Source organism: Numida meleagris, chromosome 1 (genome assembly GCF_002078875.1).
Source record: "Numida meleagris isolate 19003 breed g44 Domestic line chromosome 1, NumMel1.0, whole genome shotgun sequence".
In the NCBI taxonomy this organism is placed as follows: Eukaryota; Metazoa; Chordata; class Aves; order Galliformes; family Numididae; genus Numida; species Numida meleagris.
Window position 1 is genome coordinate 66774190 of NC_034409.1, and position 17124 is coordinate 66791313.

A 17124-nucleotide genomic window follows, 5' to 3' on the forward strand; every position below is an offset into this window, starting at 1 on the left:
GGAGGCGGGGGGTAGTAAAGGAGTGGAAATTCTTCCGAGCACAAATGCCTTTGGTAACATTTTTTCTGCGCCCTATCCTTTCTCCCCCATTGCAACTCGCAGAGAGTTGGTAACTGGTTCCATTTAATCACTCCGCTCTCGTTTTATCTCCTCTCCCCGCTGATCTTCCTCAGCGCAGGGGATTTGCTCTCCGTTTAGGTGGATTTTCGGGCTTTTTTTTTTTTTTTTTAATTATTATTTTATTCTTTTCCGCTCTTCCAACCCCCCCCCCCCTCCCTCCTCAGCCCCCCACCTCTTTATTTTTCTTTTCCCCCCGCTCTTGGGGCCGCGGGTGCGCAGCGCCGCGCCGCCGCGGGGGGAGCCCGGCGAGCGGGGCTGCGGCGGCGCGGCCCCTTTAAGAGCCTGGTCAAGGAGCCCTCGCTCAGAGCAGCGCGCCGGGAGGGAGGCGGGAGGAGGGAGAAAATCCATCGGTGTGGAGGGCTCGGGCTCACTTGACAGGTTCAGTCGGAGGCGACCATAGGTGGCTGCTGTGACAAAGGGAAACTGCGCTTTTCCAGCATGCTCACTGACCCTGATTTACCTCAGGAGTTTGAAAGGTGAGGCGACTTGGTGGGGCGGGGGGAAGGGCTGCGATGGGTTTGGCGTTTGTTTTTTTTTTTTTTTTTTTTTGGGTTTTTTTTTTTGGCAAGTGTTTGCTTTTCTAAGCTCTGACTAACAAGTGAAATGAGAGTTCCTTTCAGGATAAAAAGCTTTTTCTCCTATTGCTGCTGTTTGGCGTTTTTTTTTTTTTTTTTTTTTTCTGGGGGGTGCGGGGGGGTTCTCGCTTTTCCCGTGTTTCCTTCGGTGTTCGCTGCGCGATGCCCGCGCTCGGCGCGATGCCCCAGCTCCCCCACCCCGCCCCGCGTCACCTCGCCGCTGTCACGGTGGGGGGGAAGGGGGGAATGCGGGGATGCTCCGCTCCGCGCGGCTCCATCCCACGGGGCTGTCTCTTGGGGCCCCGCCCGGCGCGGTGCCCTCCCGGCAAAGTTTGGGGCCGCCGCGCCGGGAGCGCTCCGCTCCGCTCCGTCCGACCTTTGTTGGCCGCGCCGCCGCCGGGCCCGGCCCTCCGCCGCGGGGCCGGGAAACTTGCTGCCAACTTGCGGCCCCCCCGGGTGCGGGCAGCCCCCGCGCCGCTCCGAGTCCGCCGTCCCCGGCCGCGGGCGGGAGGGATGCGCTGCCGGGGGGGGGCTCGTCTCGGTGCGAGCTCCCTCCTGTATAAACATTTGGTTGTATCCGGCGGTGCGGTGCGAGCTAGGTGCTAGACCAGCTGGGTACAAATATGCTCAGGCAAGCTGTTCGCCGCTCGGAGCGCTCCGGAGGGGAGGCAGGGAGGGAACGGGTGGGAGCGGGCAGGGGAGGACGGGAAGGAGCGCCCGAATTGAGGCATCGGAGAGAAGCGAAATTGGGAAGTGCGGAAAAGAACTATTTGAACGCTTTCTGCCCTCTTTCTGCAAGCAGAGCGCTTTTCTGCCAGAAGTGGGGCTGGTGTGTGGCGCTGCTCCCCGCGCTGCCCTCCTACCACCAATTTTCCAGACTTGCGTGGAATACCGGGCATTTTTCTTTGCTTTGTTATCACTGCAATAATAGAAGAAGATGCTTTTGTACACGTGCGTCGTACCAACTTAGTGCAACTACCTGAGGAAACTGCTGGTGCTGCTGTGCTGAAGCGATGCAGCATCGCGGCAGTGCCTCTGTCCCTACAATGGACAGATGAAAGTACAACGTCGGCCTCGCCGAGGTCCCATCCAGACGTGTTCGAGCGAGCGGGTTGGGTTATTCTTTGAACTTTGTGGTGAGCAGCATGCGTATAGAGCCTGGGAGGCAGAATGGGTCCTTTCATTTTCCTGCTGGTGGACTTTTCTTCCTCTGAAGTCTCTCGGCGTTTATATAAATTTGATACACAAACAAATCATTCTGGATAAAATATCTACCGTAGAAATAAAGCGAGCGTCTCCACTCCGATTTTGTAGGCATCCGTCTTGTTTTCAGGGATCCCAGCGCTGCTCCTGTGCACATTCCAGTTAAATAATCAATACACCGCTCTCCGTTTGCTGCGCAGATAACAGCGAGCGCTAGGAATGGGAAGCAATAAAAACGAACCTCGGGACACATCACTTATTTTTTTTCATTTTCTTACGATTTTCCCCCCGCAGTTGAAATTGGTAATCCCAACCAATACCTCTGTTAATCATTACCGTTTGTTTACCCGTCGTGTGTTTGACTGGAGTTGCACAGGCACACAGAGCAGCCCCTGCCCATGTCACAGATACGCGTTTGCCAGGAGCCGGCCGTGAGGACGCGCTTCCTCTCCCCCACGGATGCTCAGACACACGTGGGCATGCGGGGTTCGTGTGTGTACGTGGGCACGGTGTGCAGGGGATGGGGTTTCAGGCGGTTGTCGCAGGTTGTTATCCCTCGTCGGCAGCAGACGCTGCTCCTGGAGCACAGTTGTGCAGCCACTGGGGTCCCACACGTCATATCTGCATGACCGCTCCGGTTGTGCTGTTGCTGTCCTTCTCCCACTGTTCCCTGCTGAACTCGAGCAGCAAGGTGCAGGGCTGTCAGGCACAGTGCTCGCAGCGCAGCTCTCAGCACCTGCACATCACTCGGGGGGTCTCTCTGCTTCCCCTCCCGCCCCTCCGTGGTGTCTGGGTGCATCCTGGGGAACTGCAGGCAGCACCGAAACTTTTGGACACCTCAACTTGGGGAAGCTGAGGCGATGGGGCTGCTCTGGCGGCTGTGGTCATTACCGTGGGCATTCGCGGTACACATTTGGAATGAAAATGATCCCGAGTGTCAGACGGATAAACACTCATTAATTCATTCAGCATCAGTAGTAAATTGCACTAGATTTTGTGAACCGGCATGTATAATTAATTGTCGTGCCAAAAACGTGAGGACTGTCGTGCTTTCCCGAGAAGTTCCTTGATTCTTTATTCCTGTTTGTGGCGGCTCTGTTGCCTGGTGCAGGGGAGCACCACAATGCACGCGGGGGATGAGGTTTGCAGGAGGGGTGCACGGAGAAATTGTAACTGGAAACTGCTCCACTTGTTTCATGGGGCAGGAGTACTCCTAGGGTGTGCGCTGGGAGTTACCTGTGGCACTCTGAATGGGCTTAAAACATCTCAAAAATGACAACTCTTCTGTTGCTCTTTATATTTTTAAAGGTGGGCTATTATGCATAAATATACCAGGTATGGCCACAACAGGAAGAAAGTTTGCTCTGTGGAAATGTAGAGAGAATTTAGCTGGAACCGTCACGGACAGCTGTGAAATGTACCGAATGATGAGATCTTGGAAATGCCCAACATAAAGTTTTAACGTCTTAATAAAATCTGGTAAATGAAAAATAGATAAAGCGACTGCTTAACAATGTCCCCAGTGTAGGGAATGTTCTTAAGCCCAAATTAATTACTGCATATTTACATTTCTCTGTAGACTGAGAGAGAGACTCCATTAGGCATCAGGACCAAGTGACGTCCTTTCCCTTTCTCTCTTTCATTCTTTTCTCCTTTCTTTCCTTTCTTTTGACACGCTAGTTCGAGGTAAGGAAGTCTGCAGTGTGTGTGGAAGAGGGAAGGCGAGGTTAGTGCTTCCTCAGGGGAAAGGCAGAGCTGGGGCAGACAAAAGGCGTGGACCGAGCGGTGGGATGGGGACAGCAGAACAAGTTCAGCATCGCCAGTCACTGGTTCCGTGCCCTGGAAGCGTTCTGCGTGCTGGTGAACGGCACGTAGAAGGGAGAGGCGAGGATGTAAAGCAAGCCTCTGCTGGGAGGAGAGAAATATACTTAGCTGCTGCGCCGCTTTGCTGCACGAGTCATTTCAGACTCCCACTGAATTTATTTTGGGGTTGTACCAACACTGTCAAATGGAGAAATCATTTTCCTAAAAGGAAACTTTGCGTATTCCTAAGTGCTTTTCTTAGCTAAAGTTACCCTAAAAGCTTTCTTCCTTCTTCTGTGTTTGCTGAGAGTTTTGGAGAAAGAATAATGCCTTTCTACCAGCCGCCTTGCTCAGAGTGATGTCCCACTCTCCTAAAACCTACCTGTAGACGTAAGAGTGATTACTCCTTCATTTAAAGTAAGCCAGTGAGATTTCTTTAGTACTGGGCTAAGTAGCATTTACCTTTCTCTGAGGTGCTTTCAGAAGATGATTCTAGGGCTTGTGTGTTCAGGTCTGGGGTCTGGGGCCTGGAGAATGGATGCAGTGCCAAGTGGAGGTTTCAGCCGGTGGTTCTTCGCCGCGACAGAAACGGGCGCGATTTCATTTCTCTGAGATGAATCTGAAGGAATTAATGCTCTCGCGGGCTACTCGTTAGCGTCCTGTGTGCTCCCATTTCGCTTGCTGTGCTCACGCTTGCCGAGGAAGAAGTTGACTGTTACAGATTATAGATTTTAATGACCACCTCCACAATTTACCAGTTGCTGCGATCGTGACCCGGTCTTGGAGAGCAAAAAAAGCCCAAGCGGGAGAAGGCTGAGTGACACACCAGCCCGCACAATCCCACTGTTGTGCTCACTGTGTTCGAGTCAAATCGGGAGTTTGGCATTGCTAATTCCGGGTGGCTGGCTCATCATATGCATTCAAGGAGTTAATTAAAACACACACAAACACATACACACACTCTCCCACCACGCATCTTGCAGTGTCTGTGTGCGTAGTGTTTGTGATTGGTACCTTTAGGAAGGAGAGGAATTGTTGTTCCTCCTCTTGCTGTCCGGAGATGTGAAATACAGAAATAGTTTACAAAATATTTACTGCTTCTTGGGGAGCTTTTAACAAGCACTTATGGCTTTATGCTGTAAGCGGCACGTAGTGCCCAGCTGAGGCATGTCAACGTGGAGCCCCGATGATGGGATGGGCATTTGTGTGATGTGATCTCCTGATGCTGGGTAGGATACCTTCAAGTTGATGTGTGCCTCTGCCTTCACAACACTTGCAGAAGTGAGTCTAACGTCCTCTCGGCTCTGTCTGTTCTGTTGATGTCCTGCTCGGGCCTGGTTTGCTGTAATGAGCTCGGCAGCGGAGGGGAGAAGCGCGGTCGTGTACCTGCGCATGCTGCCAGCGCGCAGTGCCTACAAGTTCTGCTCTCGTGGTGCTCGCAGCGCTTCGTTGGTGGCTGCCGTGCGTCCCCGCTGATGCTAAGCAGGCAGCATCCCGAGCGGCCAGGCGCTTTTCCCTTTGAAAATACTCGCGGCTCTTCATCTATCTCGGAGAGCGCACGACGCTCCGATGCTTGTTAGGAGCAGAAAAGCTGCGTCTCGCTGCCCGCCTGCCACAGGATCTGCCAGCGGAGCGGCTCCGTCCCGCTCTCGCACCGCCTCGCCCGGCGGAGTGACTTCGGGAGCTCCGGGCCGCGTTCCCTTCCGCACCGCTCCGAGGCGGCACCCGGCGGGCCACGTTCCCGGGCGGCCAGGCCTGCTCTGCGGGCCGCCGCTCCCCGCTGGGCCGCCAGGGGGGCGCCTCAGGGCGACGAGCGGGGACCCTGGCGCGGGGACGGGACGGGACGGGTCGGGCTCGGCCGGAGAGAGGCCCCTCCGGAGGCCCGGCCCCTGCGGGCTGCCCCGCGCTGAGGGGAGCGCTGCTCGTGGCACTGGGCGCAGTGGGTGGGGATGGAGAGACGTATGAGAGTAATACGCTGCGTTACGGGTTTTTATTATTATTAATTTCTCTTGAGGGTGAGTGCAGTGTTTCTTAATTCTGACGATTAAAAAAATAAAAAATAAAAGGAAGGAGGGAAGAACGTGTTGTTGCCGACCGTGCCAGGTGCTGCGGGCAGCGGAGGGGCGGCGAGGCGCTGCCCGTGGTGCGGGGCTGCCATGCTGTGCGCTGGCGGGGGCGGGCTGCTGCGAGGAGATCTGAGCGTTCTCCTGCCCCCTCCGCTGGGTCCGTCCGGGCGCTTCTCTCCGGCTTGTCCTTTCGTCACTTTCAGGAAAAAAAGCCATTTGTTCAGCGCGGTGGTACAATGTTTGGCTTGTAGAACGCCGTCGGAGTGAACATGAGAACAAGCTTGGGGCTCACTCCGAAAGTTTGACGTTGGCATTGACCTTGTTTCCCTTAAAAGTGGTGTGGGATCAGTCAGGTAACATTTCTCAGTCGTTCCGTTCGTAACTATAAAGGCTGTACTGTAATCGTATGAAGGCTTTATTGTAATTGTATTGTTGTTCTTAAAATCGGTGTTTGATATGTTTCCCGATTGCCTTTTTATACTTTTTATTTTGGTTGTTTGAAAGACCCAGTGTGGAACTTCACATCGGCAGCTCTTCTTTGAGATTGATAATAATTTTATTTTATTTCTGTTTTACCGGTACTTTGCCATCGTGTTTTCTCAAGTTCATACAGACTGACTTCGTTGCTGCTTCTTTTTTTCCATAGGATGTGCGTGTCTTAGTGCTATTTGATCTCAGTACCTCATAAAATGTTACCTTAGTGCTAATTTTTCTGCATGGTTGTATTTTAGTCTTACTGTTGCATATTTCTTTCTCTCTTCATAGAATCTTGCTTAGTTTTACCATAATTCCACTACACTGGGGGCAAAAATATATGGCACGTGAATAGAAATTGAATTTTCTTATGGGAATAATCAGTTTTTTGTAGTGGGGAGGAATGCTGTGCCAGGGGTGTGCTTTCATTTTAAGTAGTTAAGATCTTTGTCTACATCTAATGTACTTCAGCACCTTTGTAGCTCTGGAGAAAAAAAGACCTGGGAATGTAATCTATGTAAAGTGAAACCCATACAACTTGTCATCCTCTTGGTTTCTTTGGCGCTGAGCTTGTCGCTTTCTTGATTTTAAGAATGTGAGAGTGAAAAAAAGGTCCCAGCTTCCATCCATTCACCTTGCAGGTTGGGTATGGGCAGAGGTGATCTATCTGATGGCAAGCCGGAGCTGTGTGCCAGCTCCACAGACAGTGCAGAAGCAGGAGGAAGGAAGATGGCGGAACCAGTCAGAACTTTGTTCTTACTTTTGTAGCCTGGTTAACTGAAAAGATTTCACCACTCCTTGTCTGGCCGACTAAAACCGTGAGCCTAGAAAAGCACACAGTCGCTGTGTGTTCCCGGCAGTGTGCTGCATCCCATCACTGGGTTGCATTAGGCTGTGCTACCTGCCGTTTGCTGAGCGCCCCAAAGGGGCTGTGCTTCTGTGGAGTGGGAAGCCACCAAAACCCATCACAGCCCAAAAGATGCAGTTTTGCGTATGGTTTTTATAGGGTGGTCGTTCTGGGGGCATTCCTTGCTTCAAAACAAGGTTGAACGATGGGCACATAGTACTGTGTCCCATCTGTGCTGGAGTAGGCCTGCCTGTGTTAGGGTTGGGTCACCTTGGTGGGGCCGGGTACTGGGAGCGGGCATTGCTCACTGCAGTATCTGCGCTGTATCCGACTGCAGGGAAATCGTCTGCTTCTAGAGAAATTCCCTCAACGGCCTCGTTGCAGGCACATTGTAAAGCAAGACTTGGAAACATTTTCTCCGAAGGTTTAGTCAGGTTTCTATTCATAGGGTTTTCTCCCTAAATTTTGATGCTGTGGCCTTGCTGGGGCAGAGGCTTTTTTGGATAAGGATGAGATGTGTGGGAAGGTGATGGTTGGTAAGGGTGGAGGGAAGGATGTTCTTACCCGTTTGGCATGTCTATTAACAAACTGGGTCGTTTTGTTGTGTTGTGTTTACATGACTTGTTCCTGTGCTGGTGTGAAATGTGAATCACCAAAATATGATGATGATTTAAAATAAAAAAAGAAAAGCTAAATGAAACAAAACTGAAATAGAACTGAAAGGCTAAATGAAATCAAGTGAAAACAGAACATGCAACACAGTTCTTTTGGTACTGTTTCCTTCTGCAGTTGCTGAGTAAAGCCAAATAGATTTCTTCTCCACTTCCATTAAAAATACCCAGGCTTCAGAGTTTGAAATACACAGAGCTGTAGAAAATACCGCTGTCTTTTCAGGTTCAGACTTTGGTTTGTCTTTTGCTCACAGGTTCTGGAGATTTAAGGAGCTATTTATGGGCAGTGTATTGTAGAGATGGCTATTGATTCTCATCTTTGTTGAAACTGTATGAACATCGGGTTGGTTCTGATTTTGCAGCTGAGGGGAGTGTGGCAGGGTTTCCCAGTAGAAAACACTCATCCTTTCCTTCTAATTTGTACGTTCTGCTCAGTTTTGCTCTTCTTGCCCAAGCTCTCAACCTATTTGCGTGACTCATAAAACATATTAGGTTATGGTGCTTTCCTGAAACGCCATGAAATGTTTGGGAAGAATGCTGTACTGCTGTCCTGTATGCCATGTATCTACTTTATAGATAATCTGCATGTGTATTGGTGTCATTGATTTAGTCTGTTTTTGTAGAGTGCAAGCATCCTGAATCAGGACCCCATTATGCTCGTCACTGTACAAACACAAAAAAGAAGGTTTCTTGCCATTCCACAGAGCAGCCTTTGTGCTTGGAGCTTAGACTAATATCAATGTGTCTTTGTATGGGAAAAATTCAGAAACGGAGGGTAGGTAAGAGATCCCTAGCATGGTTCATGAATGAGATTTCAGTCCTGAAACCATGCTTCAGAGTTTATAAATCGAATGATGTATGTGCATGCGTATTCTATATCTGTATAGTTTTTACATATATGTACGTAGAAGTTGTTTTACTGTTAGAAGTACTGATAACATTAATAGTTCCAATAATGTCTTTTGGTTAGAAATTTAGAGCATTTGGAAAACATTGCTGTACAAGTCATGAAGATTTTTTTGCTCTTTCAATTGAGAAGCAAGATTAGCCTCAGCCTGTAGATGAGAAAACTGAGGGACAGTGTCACAAAATGGTTTGCACAGTTGTGTTTAGAAGCCAGAGGTACTGACCGCTAGTTCTGTTTTTTAACCTCAAGACCATCCTTTTCGTTCCTGAGCTCCAAAGAACTGCAAATTACAGATTTCTGTCAGCCCAATTATAATTTCTAAAGGTCTCCTTCTAGCGAGATGAAAATGTAATATTGAAATTACTTAACTATGTAAAAGAGGGACTTCGGAGTATAATTAACGGTTTGAAGTACAGAAGTATTTACAGCCTGAGCTGTGCAGTGAGGGCTGGCAGGGGATGCGGTCTCTGGACCTCCCCAGTTTTTGGGGCAAGCTTTGGTGCTGTCTCCCTACCTGGGGATGGCTGGGAAGTGCGGGCAGTGTTTAGGAGTCAGTGGGGAGACAACGTATGCAGCTGACAGGCCAGAAAGGTTTTATCCTGGAGAACAATTAACATCTTCAGCCACACGTACGGGAGCTGTCGTATGTTCTATAACCAAGGACCGGGCATGGGGGGTGTCCAGGAAAAATTCTTCGCATGGAGATTATTAATGAGAGGAGCAGACTCCACTGAACGCAGCGATGTAGGCAACCGCTGCAAGAAACCAACTTGCTGAAAAGCAAAAACCACGGCACAGAGCACAAAATGCACCGTGATCCCTGCCCGCGAGTTTGACATCTGTTTTTTACATGTGCCACCGAGATCCAAAATGAAGGAAATGAGACAAGCTTATTAAAAGGGAGGAGTTACTTTGTTATTCATACTAAAAGTTTTTCTAATCTATTTCAGTATTTTTTTTTCCATTTCCAGCCGTGCTCGGTAAGAGTAGGGCTGAATTGGAGAGGTCTGCAGGCGGGTTGGGTCCAGTCTCCACACTGCCTCTCTTACCCATTCTCTCAGCAGCATGCAGAATAAACTGAGGAGTGCTGGGTGGATTTGATCTGTGTCGCCTATGAGTATTATGACTGAGCTATTAAGTTATTTTCTTAGATAAGATTTTTAAGAGGGAAACTACTTTCAAGGTAATGGATTATAATCAGGCACGTTCCGCCGTATTTCAGTAGTAGTTATTCAGCAGTGTGTTCACAAAGCCCTACTTTGTGGTAAGGCCAGGCAAGGCATCATTTTAAAAGATGTTCATTCACACCGAGTGTTTGGACTCACTGCGCTGAAGCTCAGTGTCGGGTCCTAAAATGTGAGCCTAGTTAATGAATGTTCTGCTCAACTCTGCGAAGAAGGCTGGTGTTTTTCACCAGTGAGGCATGGAGTGGTGAGCAGTGAGGAGATGGTAGAGCAAGCCTGGCTTTCCTCAACCTGCAGCTGACTTGCGTCAATTGCAGTGCCGTTAGACTTTCTCAAGTACTGGGAGAGGTTTCTGCAAGCTTCCACAGACCTCTCGATTTCAGAAGTTCTGTACGGGTGTGCTTTGAAGAGATGTTAACTAACTGCTCATCCCAAACAACACGGTATCTCTGGCAGATATGTGCGATCAGGCTGGCAGTGATGAAAATTCACCTGAATTCCATCAGAGCTAACATCTGGGCCTTTGTGGACTTGGCGCTGTACACAGAATTAATCTTTGTTTTGAAAACTGCGTGCTTTCGAAGGTAGCGACTCCCAGTTGTGCCCACTGAGGTCTGAAGCGAGACCGCTGCGCAAAAAATGCAGTCTACATTTGTTTGATAACCTCGGTTGTCAAAACTGTGACCTCTGTTAATTTGTCACCAGGCAAATTATTGTCAGCAGCTCCCAGATTCCACGAGAACCCTGGGCAGACAGCAGGGTTTGAAATGCTGGGGAGCGTTTTGGATCTGCTGTTGGTGACGGTGAGCAGCCTGCTCTCGGGTGAGCTGGGAGAGGTGCCTGAGCCAGCAGTGCCGTGCCGCGGGCTGTCCGGTGTACATCAGCAGCGCTGGGGGCTTGCGGCCCTTGCTGCAGACAGATCCCTCCAGAAAGGCATAGCCTATCATATGTTGTTACGTTAGATCAGATAAAACAAATAAAGCATATTATTTAATAAGTGATCATCGAATAAGAAAGGCGGGTAATTGTTATTAAAATAATGTAGGGAATTTCTTTCTTGGTATCTAAAGGAAAGGCGAAAAAGAGATGAATGAAGTTGCTGTTGTTATACTTGCGTAGAGTCTGATATGGAAGCCTGTGTTTTTAAAAGCAACCATAAACAATTAGAGCGTAATAGAAGTTAGAACATTATTTAAAAAGAAGATAAATAAAATAGCTTTTTTACATATATATGCAGTCTATTGAAAGGCCATCCAAAGCACTGATACCAATTTAAGAAGATGATCTTTTGCCTTAATTATACATCTGGGAGATATTAGCTGAACGTTTTGTGGAGAACAGTGAATACCTTAGTTGCCAGTTGCCTAAAATGCTGCTAATGATTGCTTCGGTGCCAGTGTTTTGATGGCTAGAACCTAGGCCTGAATATGAATACAAAGAACTGGATCTAAAAAAACCGCGTGTGCGCACACTTTTTATACAAAACAGATTTCAACCATCTGCTTGGCACTTAGCTTTGCAACCATAGGCTCTGATATGAAAGGGAGCACTGTCCAGGTTATGAATGGTATCGCTTTTATTGGTACCTTAGAAAAATCAGTGTTTTCAGAAAGCTTCTGTATCCAATGGTTTTCTTCAGCAGAATAATGAAAACAACTGCCTCAGCCAAAATTTTGCTCCTTCCATTGCTCCTCTGATGGCAGTGCCTTCTTATTCCTGCAAAAGGGATTTTGCAGTGGAGAAAAGTTTCTGTTCTGCACCTCAGCATTTCCAGACGTATCAGAGGAGTTTGGATGAGTGGCCCTTGGAGCTGACACCCCAGATGGTTTATGACACAAAGCACTGTTTGCTTAGGAATACGTTGTGTAGCAGAGTCTGTTGCCCAAGCACTGCAGAGCGTGTCAAATCAGCATGGAAGTTAATGGACCAAAAGCCCTTCTGAATTTAACACTTTCCCATTTGATCTGAATTTACAGCTTTAAATCAGGACCGCGGTTTTCCCTTAGCAATGCAGAGATAGAAAACAAAGTTGATAGCGTAAATTTTGCAATGATTTTGACCAAATTAATCTATAAACAAGACTTGGAATGTATTAGACTGTATGAAATCTTTGGTAAAAGGCTATCTGCAAAATATATGAAAAAATTGAGAGTTAGGAGAGGATTTGAGTATATATTAATTTGATACTCAGACGAGCCCACATTTAACTCTTAATAGGTTAAGCAGAAGAAAATTCATGATGCCACAAAAAAAAGAAAAAGAAAAAGAAAAAATCAAAAACATTTGTAGCTTTCATTCTTTGTTTGCAATTTAGGTATTCTTTCCTTGCCTTTCTAGATTTGTCCAAAAAATATGCGGGACAAAATGTGTTTCTTCTTTGCTTCTAATGCTTTTAATGAAAAGGTTAGAGAGTGTTTTCCTTAGGTACACGCTTGGAAAAAGATGATGAAAATGCAACCTCCTGCATGTAACAAAGCCTCTGTGTTTGGCCATCCATTTAGTGCCGTGTCACATTAGTACTGCATTGTTAACACCTTTGGACAGGGCTAAAGGTTTCTTGCTGCTGTGTCTAGAGAGCTGCTCATGTCAGATCATAACAGTGCTGAATGCTGTTCTCAATAAATGTACTTTTAAATGAAAAGTAGGGCTGGATTGTGTGCTTCTGAGATGTCAGGAGAGTGAATAAAAGGACTAATTGTTATTTACATTCTCATTTTATAAAGATTTCCTTTTCTCTCTGTTACGCGGTCTTGAGAAAATACTGCTTTTAACTATTACATTTTATTTGCCTAAGCCTCTCTTTAGTAGAGAACGACTGAGATGATGAAAGAAAGATAAAGTCAGATCTCTAAAGATAAAATGATGATAACACTGGAAACTGAAAAGCTTCCACATAGTTTTAGATGAACCATAATGTATGGACAGCAAAAATCCAACTTTTTAAAATACGTGTGTGAAATAAGACTGCTAAGGCTTAAGGTTACAGCCCCCACCAGCCAGTAGGCTCAGTCCTGTGTATTATTCCCATCCTGACTCTTCCTCCCTCAGCTCTTCTTTCAGTCCTCTCCCATGAGCATACTTTCTGGCTTTTTTTTATGGGGAGCGCCACGATTCTCACAAGTGGAGATGAGAACAACAAGCCTATTAAGCTTAAGAAAATTCCATACCCATTTAAAGAGGGATTCTAGTGGAAAGCAAAACCAAAGAAACGAGTTCTCAGGCCACCATGTCTTCCCGTAGTGACTGTACTGAAGTTATTTGAGCATCTTCTCAGTGGAACCGTTCTTCATGTTGCATGCCATAAAGCGGGTTTCTTCAGGAGTGGGAATGAGCAGCTGATCCGCCCTTCAGCATTAATGATCACACAAGAATGAGCTCCTGTGTTCTGGTATGGGCAAGCAGAAATTCCGTAATGAGCGGATGCATAATGAAACCTTTACTATTTGGCCCCATGTTCATGGAAATTTTAGAAGGGAAAGTCTACTTGACTAATGTCAACACTCTGGCCATTTTCCTTGCTTCCTCTCTCTCCGTCTCTAGGTAACATAGTCATATTTATTGTCACTTTATTTTCTGTAGATTCCTCCAACCCACTGTGGTTTGCAGGAAGCTCCTGGGTGGGTGTGTGGCAGGTTATGGTGGGAAGACTGTTGGTAAGGGAGTGTGACTGCAACTGGAAACAGCCTGCTGTTGTCCCCCTTTTCATTGAAATGGTAACTTGCAAGCTGGATCTGTACACTGTTTTATTTGATTTACACTGTTAACCTGAGTTCCCTCATGCTGTTAGTAAGGACTGAACAAATAGCTGACTCTTTCCTTTTCTTTCCTCCCCTTCTTTTCCCTGCTGTAATTCCAGATGTGTCGCGTGCTGTTGGTTTTACGCAAACTGCTGCATCGTGTCACCCTTCCTAGTAAGTTTAAACATATGGTTTAGAAAAACTTAAGACGGAGAGAGGGCAGAGGAGTATGCAGTTGGTGGATCTGGTGCGGCTTCTTCTGGGTTGTGGTCAGTTCCCCCTTGTCATCAGGCTCCAGTTGCATTTGCACTGAGGCTGGGGGTGAGTGACTGGGTTCAGAGGTTGAACCTCAGCTTTCTTCACTGCCTGTCATTGTTAGAGTCCAAAATAAAATGAAGTCGACAATATGCACGCACCGTATTGCAATGGAGCATTAGATTCTGTGACCATCTCCAGTGTATGGGGGAAAGCGAGGTTGGGACAGGACTCTAGAAATCCCTTGAAGCACCATGTGCTGCTTGTGCCTTCCAGGAAGCCCTTGCTCCAGTTCTGAATGTCTCTACAGTGAAGTTGGCTCCTGCATTTCAAAGGCTCTGTAACATCTGTATTTTCAAAGATTCTGATGTATTATTTAACACTGAAAGCAGGAGGAAAGGACAAACACGTGGGGGAAGAGTGCATGTTTTTGGTAAAGAAATAAAAACTAGTGTGTGAAAGAATTTCATGTGAGCCAGCTAATACAAAAAAATCTGTGTGTCCTTTTAGAATGTAGGAGTAATTTAATGTTTTTAATAGTTTGGATCATGCTTCTGATCTGTTTAGAACTGTACCACTTCCAGGGGTGCCTGGGGCAAAATCAGAGCTTATTTTTCCTCTGTCCTTACTTTTATCCATATGAAACGTCAAAGTAAGTGCCTGAAATAAATGCATCTGTGTTTTTAGAGCCATTCATCAGGTAGAGTTCAACGAAGCAATATGCATGTGTTGTAACCCTTGTGCGGATGACTTATTCTTTCTTTGCGATGAAAATAAGCCTGCTGAATGGGAGGGTACGTGTAGTGGTGGATCTTTCATACTTTTTTCAAATTTTTAGAACACTTCAGGAGAGTAATAGTAAGAATTTGCTTCTCGACAGGCACTGAGCATCTTGTGTCAGTCTGGTTTTCAGCAAATGAGAACTTGTTTCACGTTTGACAGAGCTCGGTGCACTCATTGGTGGTCTTAGAAAAGAGGACAAGGGCTGAGTAAGTGCAGAGATCAGCATTTGCCCTCACCTCCAAAGCTTCTGTAACTTGCTCCTATGCGGCTTTGGACTCGAGCATCATGGGGAAGTTTGTTCTTCTGCTTTTGTAGTATTGTGATGTGAACAAACAGAGGGCCTGCTCGTCATTCTGCCTCCTTTCACAAGCCCCCACATGATCATAGGGCTCTGTCCAGCTCCTACTGAAAACAATTATAAAGCTCTCATTGACTTAACTTGGATGTTGGATTGGGCCCATTAAACAGGACGAGAATAAAGTGGAAGCGTTGTTAATGATTCCTATTGATGCTTTTCCTGGCACAAAGTACCGCACATAATTGTTTTTAGATGAAATACAGTTACATTTAAGTCTTACATTTATTAGCTTTTTAAAGGAGGAATAACCAAACTGGACATATGGAGTGTTTGAAGTGTGATTGTGTGAGACTAAGATAATTTCAGGAGAATAGCTTAATTCGCAGGATGTGTGTGATGCCCTTTGTATACAAAATGTGGGATTGTGGAATTTATTTTGCATGCACTGGCTTTAACTGAGAAAGAACCCAGAATGCAAATACACAGTCATATTTAGAATATGTAAGAAATGCAGCCTAGCTGCTGTGGACTTCAGGAACCATTAATCAGGCCTGATAGTGATGCGATCTCTAGAAATGCTTTAATTAAATAGGTTTAATCCTTATTAACAGTAAGGTGCTTGACACCATATTGAGTAGAATCTGATGAGGAATAAGGTAGCTGGAATACACAGACACAGGCTGGTCCTGTTAGTCTCTGAGTGGCTTTGATGCCTCTGAAGTTCTGTAGCTTTTAGACATGCTATAAGATCAGGACACAGAAGAACTTCCACCTATCTTCATATTGTTTTCTGTGTAACAAATAGCATCATTGCCACTTAAAATGGGGGTACTACTTATGCATTTGGTGTAATTCAGGCTTTGCTGCAGACCACCCCACGACTCAGGTACCAAATGTGGTATAGGCACAGGTTAAATTACAAGCGTAAGTTCTCCACATTTTGGAATATTTTCTGTTGACTTCAGCGTGATTTAACGACTGATGACTCTGATTCAGGTCCTTTTAAGAAAAAAGTACGGAAGAGGGCACTGCTTGTTTCACTGCTTTCTTTCATTCATCAAGAGGGTGGAGGGAAGGGATGAAGCACCAGAGCTTTTGTTGCTACAGAGTTTTGGGAAATGTGTTCAGAGAATTATTTTGGAAGATGATGGTGAAGTTGTTCCTAGTATTTGCACTGCATTGCCAAAACATGGTGCCCTTGTGTGAGGTAATAGCTGCGGTTTATGGCGACATTATGAAAACATTGGTTTGTTACTATGATTGCAGAAAAATCCCAGATACATGGTAATGTATTTGTAATATTTATTGAAGTGAAAAATGGAAAATACAGCATAGCTTTGAGTCCCCTTGGACTGACTTCATGTTTCAGGAATGAAGAAGCAATTGTGCAAAGCTTCAGTGGGGGTATGTGACATCGATTAAACAACAGATTTGGGCCCATTTTAATACAGTTTAGTTTCATTATTATTTTTTAGTATCATTATTATGTGTTACATTTTGTTGGCAGTAGGATGTATGTTACAATGCTAATAGTCCGAGTCTGAATGTCTATTTTCCTTTTGTCTTGTGTGATGCTAAAGTTAGGATTACAATGGATGGTGATGTAGAATAAGGAGTAGGACATATGTAGTGTCTTACAGGTTATATAATACAGTCATTGAAAGTTGTGTAAGTATCTGGGTAGGAAGGAGATAACATCTAATCCTGAGGTAGGGCATTCATCCTAAAAAGCAGGAGGAGATTCCTACTGTCCATTTACACACCTGAGTCAGACAAGCTAGCCTGCTGCATTTTGCCATTGTGCTGACTGAGAGATTTTAAATTATTTTTCAAACTTTTGATTACATCTTCCTTTATGTAACCTATTTTTATTTCTTCTTTATTTCCTTTCTAATTAATGAGCATTGATTATTAAGGGAGTAGAATTAAAGCAGCACGGTATGACCGTGACTCTCCAAAGCTCTAGGTACATACAGCTTCTTCCTACCCAAGACAATTTTGCATGCCTGTTAGTTATGTGGGTCCTTCAGTTCAGAAGCTCTGCTTCATGAATGTGCCTTGGTGACTTCCATCAGAGTCAGATAATCAAGCCAGGGCCTCTAAGCAGGAGTAAGTAGAACAAGAGCACTAGTAATACATGTTATCAGATGGTAGAAGTCCCGAAACAACTGTATTAGAACAGTGTGTCACTGTACCAGCAA

General features: G+C 46.2%; 1 protein-coding gene across 11 annotated transcripts in view; it reads left to right on the plus strand.

Annotated features, from left to right (window-relative positions):
* The window catches only part of SOX5 (SRY-box 5), a 459770-nt gene that overhangs the window by 165053 nt on the left and 277593 nt on the right, over nt 1-17124 (plus strand). For 2 of the 11 annotated variants that reach the window (XM_021391417.1, XM_021391495.1), the window contains exon 1: nt 421-596. The exons of 3 other annotated variants lie outside the window; for them this stretch is intronic. In XM_021391417.1, coding sequence (XP_021247092.1) covers nt 559-596 — 38 coding nt within the window. In that variant the 5' untranslated portion in view covers nt 421-558. Of the gene's footprint in view, nt 1-420; nt 597-5924; nt 6121-17124 lie in introns of those variants that run through there. 6 more of the 11 variants (XM_021391427.1, XM_021391503.1, XM_021391441.1 and 3 more) reach the window with 4 other exon arrangements.